A 20,610-nucleotide genomic window follows, 5' to 3' on the forward strand; every position below is an offset into this window, starting at 1 on the left:
AAAAAAATAAATCTTATGCTATCATCAAGGATCTCGTTATTGCTTTCCAGTCACTCTCTCCTTCACAAATGGATCTTTCCAAATCCATTATCAGCCACATTTCCTTAATTCTTTTTAAAAAACAGAGTTGAAAATTCTGATCAAAACTTTCTGTGGTTTTACCAGCATGGCTGTGGGAATCTGAATGCTGGACTTTTAATACAAATGATTCCTCATTACAAGGGAGACAGATTAACTATTAAACTGGCCTCTGTAAAACATCTAACTACTAATCACTGAATCTTAACCTCTGTTGCCTGAAAGCCACGCCTGCTCACATCTTTTTTTTTTGCCAGATATTGATGCGGCTTTGATTATGCTTCAAAAGTTCCTGAATGTTTCTTTGCAACCCACTCATAGCCCTCACAGCCAAAGATAAGCCCAAGCTAATGGGACATATTCATTCCCATTCTGGGTACTTAATCAGGCTTCATTTCCCAAAGCAAGTTTGAGATCATCCCTACTCTCCTGAAGCCTTCTGGGACCTATGCTCACTCGCAACATACAGCAGCAGGTTCAGGAAAACGCAGCAAGAGAAGAAGGGCAGTGTAAGTGTATCAAATCCCATTCAGTGTTAAGTGGGTTCTGGTTTGACAGCACTTTGGCTTGGGAAATAAATTAAAAAGTAAGCAAATATTGAAGACCCTGTCAGGACTGAGTTAGAGATCTCTGCTCATGCTGGAAAGCTGGTCTGGCTTTCCGCACGCAGCGAGAGCTGCAAGTGCAGACACCAGTGAAATGGAAGAGCAAGTCCCAGGTTACCCTGGTGGTATTTAGCCTCAGAAATGCACAGGTCAGCACCCTCACTTCTGGCACTTCCTGGCATCTAAGAAAAACCCATGTGTTTTTTGCACAAAGCTACGCCCCACTTTAGAAACTTCTGCCTTTTATTTGAGCTACTGCCATCACCTGAAGAGCTTGAGAGCTTCCCTGCTCTGCTATGAGGATTACTGACAAAATGGTGTTATTGATGCACAGGAATATATTTTGCAGGCAGGGCTTAGAATTCCTATCAGTTTAAAATGCACGTTTGAAGAAGAAATAGGAGTTACTTGAAACAAATAGGTGAGAGAAACTGTCATTAGATGAGCTGTAACAGATACTGCATTCCATGCTCTCTATTGAGGGCTTCTAGCAACAAGTCATATCTCCTATGGCCATCACACCGTCACTTCCTAGAAAAGGTAATCCCACTGAACATATGTAACCCACCATGATATGTGTTCTGGTAAGCACAAATCCTATAGGAAAGAACTGGGACATGTCCCATTTCTGCAGAATAGATGTGCAGTTGCTCCACAGTAAGAACACTTGTATAAGAAGAGACAGGATTTATAGCAGGGGAAGAAATAAAATTAAACATGGGACATACGTCTGGTTATTTGGAAATATTTTGTTTCTTGCACCTTGTAAAAGATCTGCAAGGGAAGCAAAGTGATGAATACCTCTACCACCTCCTAAATTAGAAGTACAGGCCACAGCTAAATCAAAGGTAAAATCTAAATCTGTGTGCATCTTTCAGTAAAGAGAACAGTAATTATAAATGAGTGTGAAGTTGCCTTCCTGGTCAATTTTTCTTTCCTGTTTTTACTGTTACCCACCAGGTTTCTTGTGTTTGCAAAGTTCAAGTAAGTCTTCGTTTTTCATCACCTATTTGATTGCTTCTGTATTTGAATCTTAAGCACAACCATTGAAAGCAGAGACAAATTAAAACCCCCTTATCTTAAGCATCTCTGTCAATGCCATACTTTTCCACATCATACAATGAGCAAAGCTTTGCTTTGTCCATTGTTTGTCAGGCAACTTTTGCCACTTTCCCTAAGGATATATTCTGCTGATAAATAATACTGTCTGTCAGTTTTGTCGTGATTTAAAACAAGTTCTCAATTTACATTTTCTTATTTTCACTGTATCACAATCCAGCTGTGCTTACCCGTATCAGACTGATATTTGGGGTTTTATCCATTTCATATGTATTTGTATCCCCCCTGTCCACTCCATAGTACATATTTAGCCCTTGCGTGTATTCTTCTTGAAGACAGACTTCAGTTTTAAATACACTATTGAGCTCCCTGCAGTTTACTGAAACTAAAATATATTCCAGCATATTCCAAGTACAGTCGCAAAAAGAGCTGGGCTGCTCTAGATGGTGCAAGTACTTGTTGAAGACATAGCCCAACAGTTAGGCCTAAAATGCACATTGGTATTATATCTGCTAGATTAAGCACCTTATACCTCTAATTGTTCCTTGAAAGTTTCAATGTATTCCACATTTAATAAGGTTCTGAATCCCATCTGCCTGCAGAGACCATTAGCAGGGCCCCTGCAGCATCTTCAAGGGAAGGCTCTGGGCCATTTTCTTTTTCGTGACATGCTCACTTCAAAGAGGTAACAGGATGCCTGGAGGATGGACAGAATATGGAACCCCTTTGCTGCCTGGGAGTAGAGCTGGGAGGACACCCAGGGAATGGAGAAAAGGGAGCAACAGGGCACTGAAACACACCTACATGTGCACAGGTCTGACAGCAAGGCCCATTTGAGAGTTACTCTGCACAAAGACTTGGCCTATGCTACAACTTGCACACGTTCAGCTCAGGGTTGTGGATTGTGGTGGTTTCTTCTGTCCCCTGTTTAAGGTCCTGCTAAGTTCACCACCACCACAGCATACACACACTGCCTGCCTTTCTCAGCCTGAGCCCCTGAAACAAATGGATTTGCATTCAAGTACATTTCTGCCTACTCCAGTACGCTTGGTTGCTGCAAGTTCTGCTATTTCTATACTAAACTTTAAATATACTTAAGACTAAAATAAATAATTACATAAAATTATTAAAATGAGAAAAAAGTCCTTATAAGATTTCTAATTATACTGGACTGAATGCATACATATTTCCAGTCTTATCTCAAAAAAAACTTTCTTACGAAGTAATAGCTGCTGTTAATACAGTTATTTAATAAACATAGGTAACAACAAACAACTTTCATGAGAAGCAAACAAGCCCTTCAGCTTCTTGTATCCAGTCTGATATCTTCTGTATTTTGAGCTTTTAATTAAGTAAAGTTGTGCACGGATGTGACAGAGCACTGACCAAACAGCTTCAACCTTCTCCATTCAGACAGACATGTTTAAAATGCTGGCCCAGATAATTTGACAAACTGCTTATTTGTAAAATATTTTAGCAAAATTTTTTTTCTCTCCTGCTTAAGACACCAACTAGGAGACAGATGGGGAAGGTGGGCCACAACTTGCCTTTCACAGTGCCACTAAACACAAAGTTATGCTCACAGCTCAGTCCCCAAACTGACCATGACTCCTTGATGACTGGGCTGTTTTTCATTCACACCAACCATCTACTCCTACCAAGCTTAGGAGGTACAAGAACCTTTGAAAAGCACAGACAAAAAGCTTTTGTTTCAGAGCCCAAACATGGATTTAAGAATTGAACTTAACACCTATTGTACTGAAAATTTTGGCTGGTGCTGATACCACTCAAATCCCACTTTACCCCTTCTCTGTGGGGGAATTATGTTATGATTTCTCTCCTAAAAGAACACAGAGGCCACAAGTTCAATACATTTTCTAGATAAGACCATGGAATACAACCCATTAATTATCTGGATCCTTATGTATATATTCATACTGTTTATTTGGGGTCAGATACCAAAACCTGACCTCCTTTTAAACAGCCACAGCCTGAGAATACACGTGAACGGAGTAATTACAACACAGATCCTGCAGCAAGTTGCATTACTCCATTACTCTCTCCCTCAGTGGGGCTGAACAAAGCCAATTTTGGCCTAGAATTTCACCAAATCTCTCTTGTGGGTGCAGCCGAGCACATTGAGCTGAAAATGTTAAACTGTCCTTGTAATAATCGACTAAGACATCCTCAAAAACATACAAAAAGGTGGAGGGAGTGAATAAGCTCAGTAAGATAGAACTGAAATGCGGTGCATACCTTCACAGGATGGCACCACTCTGTCAAATCAACCTTGCTTGTGGATTTAAAAGACAGTTTACGCTGGCTACTGAGTTATGGACTAAGAGTCCGCATGTTGCCACTTCGTTAAAAAGTTTTTCCAACTGAGAAGAGTCCTAAGAGCGAGGAGCTGAGATAAGGGATTGAACTAAGCACAGCCTCCCAAGCCAGCGGCAGCCCGGGCTCCGCGGCAGCTCCGGCGGCCGAGGCAGAGGAGCTCCGGGCAGTCCCGGGCACTGCAGCCGGGCCGGGAGCACAGGGAGCCGCCGCTCAGAAAGGCAGCGACGCTACAAGGCCAAACTTTAATCACGGCATAGCTTGTGGGATGAAAATCACTCCTCATGCATGTCACCTACCCTAAAGGGCCCCTTAGGGCAGCTCTTGTTAATGGCACTGTCAAAATAATTATAAAGAGAAAAGAATGTGTGTGTGTGTGTGTGTGTGTGTGTGTGTGTGAGCACACACACTCAGGCTGCTCCTCTCAAAACAAAAAGCACTGGACAGCAAAACTTAATTTTGCCATTCAGCAGCATGCTTGTAGATAGACTGGCTGATGCTGTAATTAATCTCAGTTGTTAACAACAGGTGAGTGCTGACAGACAGCTCGGTCCACCTCGGGGACATATTTAGAGCCTCTTTTACTGTTTGGTTTGGAAATGAAAAGAAGAAATACAAATTGAGGAAGGAAAAAGATCACGTTATCATTATCTTACAGTTGCTATTTACTTTTGATTCTGAAACAGGCTGTGATGCTACAGTTCCCACGGCATCCCTGCCCTAGCCTGTGTAGGTCAGAAACATTTTATTGGTATTAAGCAGCATCTATCACAAGATATTACAGTAACTTCCCTTTTTAATAAATTTACAGAAAAAAAATCGTTCTTATTAATGCATTTCCAAAATGAGTAACAGATTGCTGCTTACTGATGAGAAAAATTGCTCAGGCTTTAGGGGTAAAGATAAGTCACTGGACAGAAATGGTGTGAAATTTCGTATGATAAAGCACTTGATGCTATTTAATCTAAGAAATAAATTGTGCACATACTACTTATCTCTACTGACATGCTAAGCATGGTACACAAATGCTGAACCCACAGACCTGGCCACGAACTGAATCATAGGATCAGAGAATATGCTGAGATGGAAGGGAGTTTAATTAAATCTTCAACTCCAAGCCTTATGTTAGCAAGCAATAAGTGTCAACAAAAACGCACAAACATCAGAGAAATTAGGGAGATTAGTAGAAAACAAACACAAGGCCTTTAAAATGTCTTTAACTTTTTTTACCTAGTTGATAAAATGTTGTATGTGTGCAATGGTGGTGAGCTAATGTTTCAAAGACAATCCTAAATTTTTCAGCTCCTCACACCGCTACTTAAGTCTCAAAGCCATAAAATATGCATGCTTAAATCTCTTCCTTTTTCCTGTTACAGAGCGAAGACACAGATTAAAGAATAAAAGAAAAATAACAGCTCTCTGAAGTATTTAATGTTACACAACTCCATTTAATGCAATTTCATAAATTTTAAACCCAAACAGTATTTGTACACATATACATGATGCTATCTATGGTGCTCCAGTTATGCAATATTTTACGCAACAGTGTAGCTCCATTGGTAATTTCACAATTTAAAACTCAGTATCCCTTTTTACTGACCACAGGTGAGGAAATTTTTCACTGGTTTTCAGACATCAGCTACTTCCATATAAAAAAATTCCCATTTCTCATTGATAATCTATATCTGAAATTTGAAGCAAAAGATCTGCACTTTTTTTTTTTTTACTTTTTTTTTTCCTCCCCTATTTGTTTAAAGAAACCATACTACCACAAGTGTGGTAGTGAAGTTTAAAGTGTGGAATGAAAATGTCATTGTTCTTTATTCTAAAAAGACTGGAGTCTGTTAAAAACTGCCACTTTTCCTTATTCCCTCAATAATATTTTTTTGGGGTCTGAATATTGAAATTTCAATCCCTAAGCAGATTTTTTTAAATGGCAACTAGAAACAAAATAATAAGAAATAAAAACTAAATAGAAGAAAGGTGATGACATTTGTTGTGAAACTTCAACTGTAGCATCTGCTAGGACAAAATCTGCTGGCTGCCAGCACATAGGAACTCAGAGTTCCTGCACCACTGAAGCCAGAGAGGGCAGGACATGACCCAGAGGGCAAAACCATTTTTTCTTCCTTACGTTTGGTGGATATTTTGCTGGAATAATCAATTCAAGATCTATACCTAAATTTTAGCTCAAATCTGCATGAAAAATGTTCACTACATGCCAAATCACACAAAAAGCGCTTTTTAAACGTGTTCATAACAAAAGCTGTACTCTAAAATAAAATGAGAACATTTCTCTTCTTATCAGAGGTGTATTTAATATTATCGTAATGAAGGCTTTATTACTGCAAACCAAATAAATCACTGGCTTCTTGGATTGGAAATGGAGTGACAAGCTCAATATGTATGAACAGACCTTTTAACAGTATCAGGAACAGACATGGAAGCTGGAAGTCAAGGCATTTGGTATCAAAAGGCCAAACCTTGCTGCAGCCTCAGGAGGCAGAAGTTCATCTCAGCTATAGTAAAGCTGGGGAAATAGCCCAGCATTTGTAATAATTTTTCCTATTTCTGTGAAGATTCAGCTCTCCTGCAGGTTTAGATATGTTTGGATATGCTTGCAGTTACCATTATTCTTAGGGTTCTGAATAGGTTGTAGATGGTTCGGTAGTTTAAAGAATAAACAGAACAATTACTTAAAAAAGAAAACCAAAACACAAACCAATCAATCAAAAGTCCAGATATATTAAGTATATTAAAAATGTATTTTCCATAACATAAGATTACTTTTTACATGTTCACTTATTGTTAGAAGTCTGATTAAGCTGCAAACTACTCAAAACTCTAGCATTTAATTCAAACAGAATTGCAGTTATACTGATTATAAAGAAATCCTATCAGCACTATACATAGAATGTAAATAATCTAATTGAATACACAATGCGTGTTTCAAAATCCGTATTTTTTCCCCTTTCTGTAAAAGAAGCAATTAGAAAGGTATTCTTCAGTGTATATTGTTCTAATCACTAGAACAAAGCAAACCAACACTGTTGTTAGTAGTTAAAATAATGCTAGACCCCCTTTGGCCCATGACCTGGAGTGGAGCGAGACTCCCCACTTCCCACTCCTCCAGCACTGAGAGCTGAGCCACAATTTCAGTGTTTTAAAAATCAAAGTACAGAAACAGAGACTCTCGTCTAACACAACGCTTGCATATTTTACAGCAAACTGAACTGTATTTTCCAAAAGGATGTTAAAAATAGAAGCATATGATCTTTTCCCACCTAGAATTGTATCCTTACAATTAAAGACTATTAGCTGGCATCCCTTTTAACCGTCAAACTCAGACAGTGGCAGTTCTATAGCCACAAAGAGAAGCAGTAAATGAGAAGAACATGTTGCTACACTGCATTTGAGAAAGTTTGGCTCCAAGCTATGCACTGATTAATATCAGATCTCCTTCTTTACTTGCCTCTTGACAATCTTGTCACATCTGGCTGACAAATCCTTACAAGCTTATCCAAACCAAGGCAGCCCAGATCATGCTCCGGGAGTAGCTTGAAGGAAGCGGCAACACCAGCCATGCACTGATGTGCCATCATGAAACTAATGAAGCTGACTTCACTTGCAGACTGCAGGAACACGAAGAAACACAACATGCCCCAAGGTTTTGCAACATAACGCAGAGTTAGCTCACCAAAAGATAAGACAAACAATCAGCTCCCGAGGTTCAAGAAGCCAAGTAGTTACATGAATTACAAAAAATTGTATAGAAATTGCTTGAACAACAATCTCGACTAAATGAGCACAATAAAATCCAACTTCAGATCAGATGTGAAATTTGCCTGTTAAATGCCTTTCAAACAATGGTTTGTTTTAAATTAAAACAAAACTAGTTTATTTTCCCTCTCCCATATACCCCAAAATATCAGAATGTTGCCTGGCTTCCAGGTTATTCAAACTGAAAAACATTAAGAAAAAAAAACAACATTGAAAAAAAAAAAGAAAAAATAGGAAAAGAAAGAGGGGGGGAATAGTGTCACTTTTTATCCATAGGATTTTACAGAAGGATAAACCACAGCCTGTGTATATCAGTAGTCCTCCCCTGGGTTAGTGATCTGCCCTCTCCTCATTTTTAAACCAAGAATTCCTTTCACAGAGCACTGGAAGTATTTGACCAATTAATAAACCAGAAAGTAAAATGCTGTATCTTAAACACATCTAAAAAACCCTCATTATGTATGACCTGACAATTAAACCATGTTTATTTTTCTATGTGATAAAAAAATCAAAATAAATTAATTAAGAAGTTAAATGCATCAGAAAACAAGACATTTAATGAGCACAATATATTTAAAAACCCAGACCCCCCCCTACACACACACTCATACTCAAACCCACCCCTCCACGTTCCCCCTGCCCCAAAATACAAACAGACTGATCCTAAGAAAAGAATTACTGGCCTTATTTTCTGGATGCTAAATAGTCAACAATAAATAGTATATAAAGGGCATACATTAGACTCCACTTTAGTGGTAATTTCTAAAGAACTTCATAGTGAAATTACATTGTTGTCTCCTCTCCAGTGCATTTATACGTCATGATAATGATAATGTATCTGCTTAAAGCACTTGACTCAGAACACATCTGAGTCACAAATCACAGATTTTATTGCTATTAATGTATATTGAGGACTTGTACAATTAAACATTGTCAAGTATTTATGATTTAGATGCTACTACTTCAATTGGAAAACAATTACACAAGTGATGGCTCTGCTTATTATAATCAGCCTGCAATTCTGCATTACTTACTGTAGAACAGAAAAGTCATGCAGTTGTTTACAGTTCACAGCAGAAAGAAAACCTGGATTTTTTACAGAAACTAGTTTTCTACTTTCCTAGTATCTTTTTATAATTAAGAAATGGAGAATACAGCTCCCTACAGCTCTCATCTCCATTGTTCATTACCCAAAACAACACCATTGCAAGATTTTTTATATCTCCACAGTGCATAGCCACAAGTAAAAGTTGCACAGTAAAAACACACATTCGTATAGAACTGCAAAGAACTTTCCTTACCTCAGACATTCTTACTGTGCTTATGTTTCCAGAGCTATAAAACAGTTTCCCATTCCCTCAGTGAGTTGTACAAAGAAGTACTGGAAACACTCCTGCCTGTACAAGTACTAAGGCAGAACCACCACACGCCTCTTTACTCTTGTCTGACTCTGAGCACCTCAAGGTCTGATGTATGCTCAGGCTGTGCACAGGGGAGTGAAATAAGATCCTCCCCCTTGGTGTTCTCCAGACCTACAGTACGAAGTTGTGTCTGCCTCTCACCTCTGCAGCCAGCTCTCACCTCGCTGCCTCGGAGTGCTGTGCTCCAGCGCGCGCCTCCAGTCGCAGGGCAGTCCCCTCACAGCTGGCTTGAAGAGGGCATGACACTCATCTTTCACAGAGATCTGATCAAAAGGAGTCACGGAGGCTTGAGGCGCTCCTAATGCAGTGCGAGGAGATTCTACCTCTGCTCTGGCAGCCTAAGTAATGCATTAAATCAATGCAGCTGACCTAAGGCCTATTACAGGGTTGTTTTTTTTTCCTTCTCCGAGTGTACAACTATCTGCAAATAAGCTGTGAGGTACTCACAAGTAAAATTACTTATTTTTAGCGTCGGAGTGTTGTTTTTCAAATTGCAGCTGCTGCAGCTTTTTTTCTTTTCTTTTTAAACATTTGCAGGTCTCGAAGGTTCACTGAGTGGGGTGTGCATTTTTTAAAGTTAAAACATTTCCCCTTATCAACTTACTTCTGAGTTAGGGCTGAATTTTATTTCTTTTTATGAAGTTGAAGCTTCCTATTAACAGAAGTACAGGTCATAAAGACAGGAGAAGAATTACTTTCTAGTAATTGGGCCAAAATCTGGTTTCAGTTATTCAGGTGTTGGGTTGCATTCATGAGTTAGAGCAGGATTTTTGTCATAGTCCTTTCTCACCTATTTAAAAAACCAAAACAACACCCCAGGACAAAACACTTCTCCCCGCTCTCTACTTTTAACTCCTGTAGGAGAGTGCAAAGAAATGATCTAACTCAGGAATACACTGTACTGTACCAGAGACAAATATGAGCAAGTTGCACTGAACTCAGAGGGAATCCTTGTAAGAATATACCAGGACAACATTTGACCAGATGAATACCGTAATCCCATAGGAAGGGCAGCAGGAAATAAGATGGCTGTAGGGAGAAGACAGCTAACATATTATTATTGTTGGTTTATTAGTCGTCTTCTACTAATCCTATTTACTATTTGCTAGATAAATGCACAACCCTTAAGGAGAACATAATTTACATATAGCCATATGCTGGAGTACAGTTAATATTAAGTCCATGGCAGTAACTGGAATCAGGCCAGGATAAAGCCAATGTGACACCAGAATCTGGTTCTATCATGAACTGTATGCTTGCCTAAATCCCTAGGTTTCTCTACCCTGTACCTTATTTCTTCCGCTAAGCTACTGAACAAGATGGAAACACAGAGAGGAGGATTTAGTTTCACAGCATGGTCTGCCAGATACCTCTGGCAAAAAACCACTGAAATGTGATAAGAGTCAACCACCAGTGGTGACTTGGTCCTTCCCCAACAGAGCACTGCATGAAGGCTCCAGTGCCACCTCTGGTCCTGCAAGGTGCCTCAGGCACTTCCCTCTTGGGAACCCAGGACAGTTACACAGGGATTATCACTGGCCTTGTAAACTGAGGGGAAAACTGCCTGAGAAGTCACAGCCAACATCATCTTATCTGAGGTAAATCTTAACAGCAGTGTTTTAAAAGCATCTGTTCTGTGATGAGGACAAAATCTAGCTGCTCTCTCAAGATGATAACTCAAAGCCAAAGGCACACCTTGTTACTAAAATCATATTTCCTTCTTAATGAAATAAGTAGTGATGTAAGTAAAAAGGGCTCAACCTGATTGAGAATTCTGCAACAAAGGTGGGAAGAGTGGCTTAAGATTACATAAACTGCCAGAAGCTCTGAATTGACTTCAAAATGATAAGTGACTAAAACTTAGATGTGTGGAGAGCTGCTCTCCCCTCTAGCCAGTTCCCAGGAAAAACCTATTTACTAGCTAGCTGCCATTTGCCTGGAAGATGATAATTCTTATTAAATAGGCTAACTATCCATAGCAAACAATTTAAGATCAATTTACTTTTTTGTTAATTAATTATCTACTAAGAGTCTTTTATTTCAAGCATTGTTTTCATTATTCAAGCTTTTTCAATGAATATTTAATGGGAACATATTCATGCCTTGTTCTTTTTAAACTATTCACTCTTTCTGATTAGCAATTTTTCAGTGTTTTACTATCTGTGCACCTTTTAGCAAAACCCAATGATCTCTACCATAATGTGATGTGCAAGGCACAGTTTGTACCTACAGGTCATTTTCTAAAGAAATACTGGCACATTAACAGTGTTTTCAGTAATTGCAGGTGATTCATAGTTCAAACCTGCTTGTACAGGGCACTTACCAAGATGTCTCTCAAAGAATGACCAAAATGGAAACCAGAGGGTGACTTATATAACTCTTCTTCAAGCACCAAAACCTAATGGCAAACCAGCGTCTTGTGGAAAGAAACAGAGCAGCACAAATGGAGAGAGATGTAAAACACAAGAATGTTCATAGTTTTGAGAAGAGCTCCAACACATGGAACTGACTATAAGCAAAAAGCTGCTGCTCTTAACTGATTTTATTATCTAGGATATTTAAAAAATGGGAATTAATTATAGTGAATCACTGCAATGGAAACTGAGGGATATAGCACAAAGTGGAATATAATCCACAGAAAAAGACTTCTCCTGACTTCTACAATTCAATTGTGACCTGAATTTTGGTGTTTGATTCCAAAAAAGCATTCTAAAAAGAGTATCAAGAAACTAATCAAGCATTGACTAAAATGTTGGGAATAGGTTTGGTCTTTGCTCTGTGTTCTCCAGGCAAATGGGTATGTAAATCCTAAATTCCCCAACCACACACTACTGCTTCACACTGTTTCTACCAGAGCCAGCTGCACAACAGCGTTAACCTCTGTTCCTGCCTGCTTGGCCTGCATTCCAAACACAGAATACACTGTGTCCCCTCTTACTTAAATCAGTGCTGGCAAAGATCTTAGCACTAAATTAATGCTTTGCTTGCTTATTGCCTTGGAGAGATGTGTGGATTAAAGGTTTCACTCCTCAGAAGACACGTGAAGCAATGGTCAGCCCCGTGATCAAACTGTTGGGCACTGGGTCACCTTTCAGGGAGAAAAGCCAACAGGAGCAGGAATTGCTGTCCAGGGCTGAAGGCACACAGGATTTCAGGGAGGCAGGAGGGGAAGGAGGAAACTGATGCCCTGTAAGTAAGGCATAGAGACAGTTGTGGGTTTCAAATAACTTGCAAGTTTGAAGTTTTTTAAAATTTAACAAACCTGTGCACATGAAGATGAAAATAGATTTAAACTTAGTGTGCTGCAGCATAGGTTTTGAGCACTAGCTGAACTACAAATAGGCCTGCTAAAGGCATGAAGTACTTGGTAAGGTTTCCTAAGATCTGTGGAAGAACAGGTAGGGCACTCCAGTTCTCATCTAAGTAACAGAGAACTCCAAATCTCTTGTTCAGTATTTCCAGGAAAGCTGATTTTGTAAGGTGGCCAAGCAGATAACACTGAGGGATAAAGTGTCCAAAACTGTTTTCCACTAACAGTTTAACCAGAGTTCAAGTGTTTATCCCTATTTTGCCGTTTACATCCCATTTAGTGCAACTGGACAAATCGAACCCAACAAAAATAAGTTCACTGAATACTCTCTGCATTTGCACCTCTGCTTCAGCACTAATTTTCATCTAACTGTTCAATGTGTTAATTTTCTTCTGTACCTCACAATAGTAGTGAAGTGAGCACTGACCATTACAAAATGCTAATATTTAAAGTAGTGTGTGAGGCAAACCCAGAGACACATCACCAACACCAGCACCACTGACCCATCCCTGTGAAACTGTGCCTCTCCACTGAGAGTCACTGGGATTGAGAAACTCTGCCATTAACAATTTTATGAAAAGACCCGCCCAAACAGTAAGTTTCTTTTTAACATTTATTAATGGTTGCTTTATGCCACAATGTATTTGTCTCTGAAAAATTTGATTCTATAACACTTTGCCCTCTAATAAAGTTTGGGTTTTTTAGGTTACATCCTTTTTCAAGACCAGTTTCTTAGCATGAATGGTACCACATTTTACAACAAGGTGTAGTTGTGCATCACACAGCAAAAGCTTTTCAGTGTACTGGTGTGAAGGACGTTACTTTAAGATGTGAAACAGAATAAACCAAGATACTTGATTCAACTTCTCTGAGCTAATCAGTACAATTGTTCACGTCATATCCTATTCATCTCTTTGCTACTGGAGGTAGTCCCGCTGATGATTCTCCTACCAAAGCCTTCCCCTGCTTCCAATGATTTCTATAATTGTGTATTTGGACTCTCCATTCTTTGTGCAAATCTTTTTGAAGATATCTTAGGATCATCAGAAGGAAACGCTGCCCCCCTTAACTTGTTGACATCATTGATGTACTTCAGGTATTACTCTATTCCACTTGTTTGCTTTCTAGTGTTTTAGTTTCCTCCCTTCAGTGCTGTTCTGAGCAAAAGAAACACAACTTTTAGCACATACTTGATAACAAACAAATACAGCATTTTCTCCCTCCTAATGAAAGCAGGAGAGTTAATCCATTGCTCCCATAAGCCATAATGGTGAGTTCACCAGTTTTGTGGTAACTGGGCCTTTCTGTTAAATGCTTACAGCTTCATTCCAGGGTTTGACAGCATTTACAAAAACTTTCAAATTAAATTTATAAGATTCTTTCGGAGAATTTTACAATTCAGAGCCTTAATGCATCTAAATTCTGTATCTCCTCTGCCAGCAGTGTTGCTTCTGTACTTTCTCCACTCTCCCCCAGCTTTTCAATAAACACCACCTGCCCCAATGGAGAGCCTGGAGCACTCAGGTAAACTCTGAGCCATTTGGGAACTCACTGGTTGCTCCTATTGTTTTTTTCTGTCTTTTTACCCATTTATAATGTTAAACTAAATACATTACACCTTTCACCCTTTTGCTTAGGAGCTTTCTATACTTACATTTCAACCTGTACAACCAAAGATTACAAGAAAAGAAATTATAAAGAGCTTACATAGTGACATTATCCTCTTTAAAATGTTTTGTAAAGCAAAATTTAAAATTCAAGAACAGGGCTTCACAACCCAAATCTGTATTTGTAACTAACGCTTGCAAAGAGGCCAAAGAAGTACCAAAATTGAAGTTGTGTAACCCCTAAAAATATATTTAAAAATACAGAAGTAGAAATATTTTATATATAGATATATAGACATATAGATATATGCAGTGAATATTAAGATGGGAATAGTTGCTACAAAAGTAAGAATCCCAACACAGTGCTACCCAAAAAAAGCATATTTAAAGAGACTTGCCTGGATCAGAAGTTTTAGACATGCACTAAAGGACTCTTTTTGCTCCCTCCTCGTCACCCTGGGCTATGAGATAGAAAACTGTCTTAATTACTGGTTCTGCTCTCTGCCTTCCTAAATATTTTAACTGCAGTGAAGCATGCAGCTTCTGTCTAAATGGATGGGAAAAAACGGCATCATTTTATATATGAGTGTCATATGTCTGAGATACTCACCCAGCCAGAGATATTGCTCTAAAGAGCAAGATGGGAATGCTGCAGGGAGGACAACACCCACAAGGGTTCTTGGCAGCTCTTTCTTTGCATGGTCAGTCTAGTTTAGGGTGGGCTTATACAAAAGTGCCAGCAAAGAATAAGAACCTGTAAACCTTTGGGATAGATGAGAAAGACATTATCAAGTGAAATGCGATTTTCAAGTATTATCTAACAACCAAACAATAATGGGAGTTGAAGTCTTTCACTGTCAGGGATTAAGGTAAGAGCTGTATTGGCTACACATTTCCCTTCCTGCACAATTCTACTGACTGCCCTCTAATCTTGCAAGTCCTGTGAGGAGTTTAAAAAATTTAATTGGTAACTCTATTATTAAGGAATCTACTTTGTCAGACTGCAGCTCCTAACAACCTTAAGTCTCTTAGAGCAAATCAGTTTTGATACTGATGTTTCTCAGAGGTGCAGCATTTAATCCTCAAATTACAACACAAGTTTTAACAAGCAGATTCTGCCTGTCACCAAGATTTAGTAATTAACAGAAAAATTCAACCCCCTTCCTAACACTAATGGTTTATCAAAAGAATACCAGTAATTTCAGTTAAGATATACTGATGAACCAGGCAGAAATACAATGGGGAGACAGACATGTTTATGCTATCTGATTGAAAGGGCTGAGACAGAATTCCAGAGACCTGGTGTTGTCATAAGAGGAACCACGATTGTGCCCTCGGGCCAAAGGGTGTGACATCAGGCCAGAGGTGTGTCAAACTCAGAATAAAATGCCTGCCATAAAACTGGTAGCCACTCATATTCACATGGGTAAAGCAAAGGAGAGCTGGCAATGTGACACCTGAAACAGTAAATGCTCTTGGGGTTTTTTTCCCCAAAGATGACCGAGTCCTACCAATATAGGAGACCTTTCACCTACTCTGTGGAGCTTTGTATTTATTTTCACAGCCTCCAGCATTTTCCTTCCTTTTCATTGTGGGTTTGGGGTTTTTTTCTGCACTTTTTTTTTTTCTGTCCTTCTTGTTCTTTAATACCTGGTAGTGGTTTTTCAACCGTTTAAACTATGGCATATAATAACTGATGAGTAACATTGCAGTAATACCAGTGGTGGCAATTTTGCTTTGTTTCATGGGAGTGTTAGAGTATTAGAGAGATGACTAGGACATGTCTCAGTGGCAGACTGATAAAATGAAAGATGAATTTTCCCTGCCTACAACTGTTGCCAAGTTTTAATCATAAACATCAAACAGGTTACAGGACACCTTTTCCCAGGCAATAAAATAAACGGCAAACATTCTGGATTTTTAAATGAATTTTTGGATGAAGAATTATTGTAAAAAAATTATTACAGTGTATCTGCTGAAGATTCTTTTCCAAGCTCATAAGCTACAAATTTCTGACCACATGGTTGAGTCTAACAACCATACTTCAAGTGCTGTTACTCCTAGACAATCAATGCTTGTTAGAGACATATTTACCAGCTCTCCCACCCTGCTGAAGCTTTATGCTTTAACCAGAACTTTTACTCTCAGTTATCTTTTCTCACCAACATCCTCTTCTAATTGACTGGGAAGAAATTTCAGTTCCTATTTTACAGTGACATTCCAAGAAAACTTCCTTGAAAGGCTCACCCATCCTCCTCTTAGTAGATTGCTTTAAAACTGCTTCTTTTGCTAACTTACTCCGGACATGTACCTGTTCTTTCTATGTCTAAAATACGTGTTGAACTCGAAGTTTACCCAGGAGTAAAGCAGAAGGTATAGCAATGTCCTGGAGTAGCATCTGACTACCCCCTCCGACCGGGATAGCACATCGATACCAGGATGGTTTGCAGGGAGCTGGTTTTAATGGACAGCTCCCAGGTGACACCAGGCAGTGCTGCTGCGGCAGCCGCAATATCATACATCCTTGATTGAACTTTGATTAATTTTCCAGACTTTCAGAGCCTGTGGCAAAAGGATCCACAGCGGTAGCCGCAGCCATTAACTCCATCTTTTGTGATTTCTCCTTCTTCATTATGTTTGGGCCTTGATTGAACTTTGTTCCAAGTTAGTAGCTTTTGGCTATGGACAAGGGAGATAAGACTTTAGAAATGGAGTGAAGAAGAATAATATGTGAGAAACTTGCAGTGAAAGCTGCCTGGGTAGTTGGCTGTAGTTTTGGATATACCTTGATGATGTGAGCAGTGCTAACAAAATTCTGGCTAACACCAGTCTAAACAACACAAAGCATCACTTTATACAGTCATAGTCTAAATGTCTTCCAGCATTTGTGCATAGTAGATGCTATTTTATTATGCTGAAACAATTCAAAGTTGATGCATTCAGATAATTAATAAAATTACCATTTGTGGACAAAGCCAGAACTTCACAGAAGCAGTTGTTAAAATAAATTAATAGTCTTAGTGGCCTCCAAAGATTATTTACAGAGTTTGCTGTTAAATGGTGCAAGTAACTATCCCACTATTGGTATGCTCAAAAGGACAACTTTACACTGTAGAGTCAGCCTTGTGTCTGTTACACTATCATATCCAAAAAAGCAGCTTATCAGCAGCTAGGAGAGATCTTACAGTTCTTGAAAAAAAAAAATACAGCTGACAACACTTGACTGAAAATATTACACTGAATTTTTCCAAAAGATCCTTTAGTGTTTTCATTACATTTCTCTCTCCCTCATTTTTGGTCACAGGATGTCCAAATACATGTCTGGTTTTCCTACACTTTTTACAGTTAATGTTTGAATCTACCACTCTGATACATTCCCAGAATCACTTACATCTACTTTTATTGTCTACTGTTGGTATTTGCCAATGGTAGTATATAGAAATTGTATGCAGAGGTGGCTATAGTGATCTGTAGAAATTTTTGCCTGAACCTAGAAAAGCCCTTTCAAAGCCCCTTTCAAAGCTTGAAAACTGAAATTTACTGATGGGGAAAAAAATATTGAACTATTAAGGGTGATTCAAAATCCACTATGAATCAAAGATATACATGATGTTTCCATAACATCTGACACAATGGGGCTTTGTCCCTACAAGAGGCCTCTGGGCATTCCTGTGATATAAGCAATAATAGATTTGTCTCTGTGAAGCTTTGAGTTATTGTGGCACCTCCAATAGAGGCAACGTCTGAAATAATTTAAAACCTGGAAATAAGAGAAACCTTTTAAAAATAAAATACATACATACATACATATACATCTACATACACACACATATATAAATAAATATAACTTTTCCTTGCTTTAACCTTTTTATTCATTGCCAAGAAAAGCTGGCTGAGGAATCGGCATCTGCCGTGAGCCCTCATTTATTTTCCGACTCTGCCTTGCCCCATTGCCCAGGCAGCCTCCGCACTTCCCCTCCTCTCATCCCCTCACCGCTTTGCCTTCCTCTGAACCCAGGATACAGAGCAGCCTTCCAGCACAGAGCCCTTCTCTGCTTACAGGCTTTCCAGCCCCTTTCCTCCTCCTGCCAATCCCTGTCTCACTCAGCTTTCTGACAGGAGACTGCTTACATAGAAAAAGCAGAATTCCTCCTCTACCTGGTATTTTTTAGGCAACATTAACAACAGACATTTATACTGGAAATTATCAGCTTAAATGCCTTCAGACTGGAGCTAAACCCTTGTCAGCTCAACCTGTATCTCTCTGGGTGATCTGGACACTAGACTTGGTTAAAGTGGCTGGGATGCTTATCTAGACAGCCAGCAACTTTGGGAAGTAAATAACTTGCAGGAATGTTTGAATACTGCAACAGGCAGAAGCAATTCAAGAAACACAAAGTTGCTGTGAATTAAGTATTGCGTTGCCTACTGAGTTCTTAAAGTTTTAGCATGGATGCATCTTGAAATGCACTTGAACCAGCACAAGCCTAGTTTAGGGTGAAGCCAGAGCTGCCCTGTTAATAACTTTGAAGCCCTAGACTGGTTACCGGGGTTTCCCTCCGTTAATACCGTGGTTTAAAATAATAGGGAAGTATGCATAGCATGAGAAGTGGAAAAGAAGAAAAGTGCTTCAAGACCAACCACTTTTTAGTGGACGTTTGGGAACTCCTTGGAGGAGTGCCAGGGCTAGAACAAGGTGTGAAATCATACAATTATAAGAAGGGTGGCAGGTGTAAAACAGAAGTCTCTTATGGAGCAGTGGTCTGGGGTATAATATCTGCAGGAAGCTGACTGCCAGACTGACACAGAAGTGATTGAAGAAGGAGGCCTGGCAGGATTACCACAAGGAAGTAACGAGCCTTCAGGTATACTAAACACACACACACGGCTTGTGTGACTTTTCACAAACCTCCTTTTCTCTTTTATGTTGTCCTAGTGCTAAAGTAAGCCACGCAGTGGTGGTAAGAAGGAGCCTGAGGCTCCTAGAGAGAAGAGCTGAATGGTCAGTGCCCTGTGGGATGCAGAGGTGGCGATACTGCAGCAGACCGCGCTGGAGCAGCATGGGGTTAATGGCAGCTCAGGATTACTTTTGATGCCTTTTTCACTGGCTAGGACAGGTGTCCCCTCCTGCTGAGGGTCTCTATAAGCTAAAAGACTTTATCCTGCCTTTGCACAGCCAATGTGACTTGTGTCCCTTGCTTGAAGGGAAGCAGGACCAAGCCCTGTAGCAGTAACTGTGAGACACTTTTATTAGTCCAGCCACATGCTTTGCTCCAAAGCCCCTGGCTTGTCATAAATTTTTCTGTGTTAAACTCTTCACCCAGGATGGCTCTGCCATAAGTTCCTTGTCCAACAGATTATTAAGAGAATATTCTTTTTGAACTCTCTCTTCTGCAAACAGGAGATGCAGCTGGCAACCAGTCTCTGAGTTTTGAGTAAAGGAGCACTAAAACTCTAGACTGATAAGAAAAAAACCTGAATAGGGAAGAAATGCTAAATTCAACATGAATATTTAGTGCTATTTTCTTTTGAATCACTCATGCTAAAATGAGGCCGTGATATTGTCAACATAATCTTTGTTAAAAAACTGTTGCAATTTTAAATAGAAATTAAACACCTAGTGTGATCTTTAATTATCTTTATAGTAAAGAAGGACTACTAAAAAATGCCATTTTGTACTCTGAATATATTCAAATCCTCATTGGTATGAAACAGTTTAGTTCCAAGAAACACAATTTATACCAGATTTGTAATAAATTCCATATACTTCTGAGCCCATTCTTTTCAAGTAACCTCAATGCATTTTATTAAAAAAACACCAATAAAACATCACAACCCTCACTGTAAGCTTCATCTCCCTTTGACAAACTGGTAAATTTGTGTTTTAAACAAAATTATATAATAAACCTGTGACAGAGACAGCCTGTCATTCAGTCAGTTCTCTGGCTTTATCCTCCTCCCAGGAACAGCACTTTCTCCTGAACTCCATTTTAGCAACTGAGTGGCAAATGCTGTTTATAAAACCAGTAGAGCACAGGTACAATCCCAGCCTTTACAAACTCTTTCTCCATAGACTTTGAAAAAGATGTATTTGTGCTGAACCATTGTATTATATTGGCCAGGAAAGAGAAACAGCAGAGCCTTTGCAATACATCTATTAAAAAAAAAAGGCTTCTTTAGAAAGCTCTAAAACCTCATTTCCAGCCATAGAAATTGTGCATTCTGTTTATCAAGACGCTTTCTCCATACTCCAAACTACATTATCTAGATGACATTCATTGTGCAGCATCTGCCTCACGGAACATGGAACACGTGTTTACAGGGAAGGAGGGGTGCAAGCTACTTTCATACACAGGTTTTATGATGTAAATAAGTTGCTGGAAAGCCAGTTTGTGACAATTCCAGTATTTGGAGCT

General features: G+C 39.2%; 1 protein-coding gene across 2 annotated transcripts in view; it reads right to left on the reverse strand.

The window, feature by feature from the left end:
• The window catches only part of BNC1 (basonuclin 1), a 75,208-nt gene that overhangs the window by 11,863 nt on the left and 42,735 nt on the right, over nt 1-20,610 (reverse strand). The window contains exon 1 of one of the 2 annotated variants that reach the window (XM_027688149.1): nt 9,158-9,302. The exons of the other annotated variant lie outside the window; for it this stretch is intronic. Coding sequence (XP_027543950.1) covers nt 9,158-9,166 — 9 coding nt within the window. The 5' untranslated portion in view covers nt 9,167-9,302. Of the gene's footprint in view, nt 1-9,157; nt 9,303-20,610 lie in introns of those variants that run through there. 2 annotated transcript variants of the gene reach the window in all.

The sequence above is a fragment of the Neopelma chrysocephalum genome, unplaced genomic scaffold (genome assembly GCF_003984885.1).
Source record: "Neopelma chrysocephalum unplaced genomic scaffold, ASM398488v2 Primary Assembly neopelma1_75, whole genome shotgun sequence".
Taxonomy (NCBI): domain Eukaryota; kingdom Metazoa; phylum Chordata; class Aves; order Passeriformes; family Pipridae; genus Neopelma; species Neopelma chrysocephalum.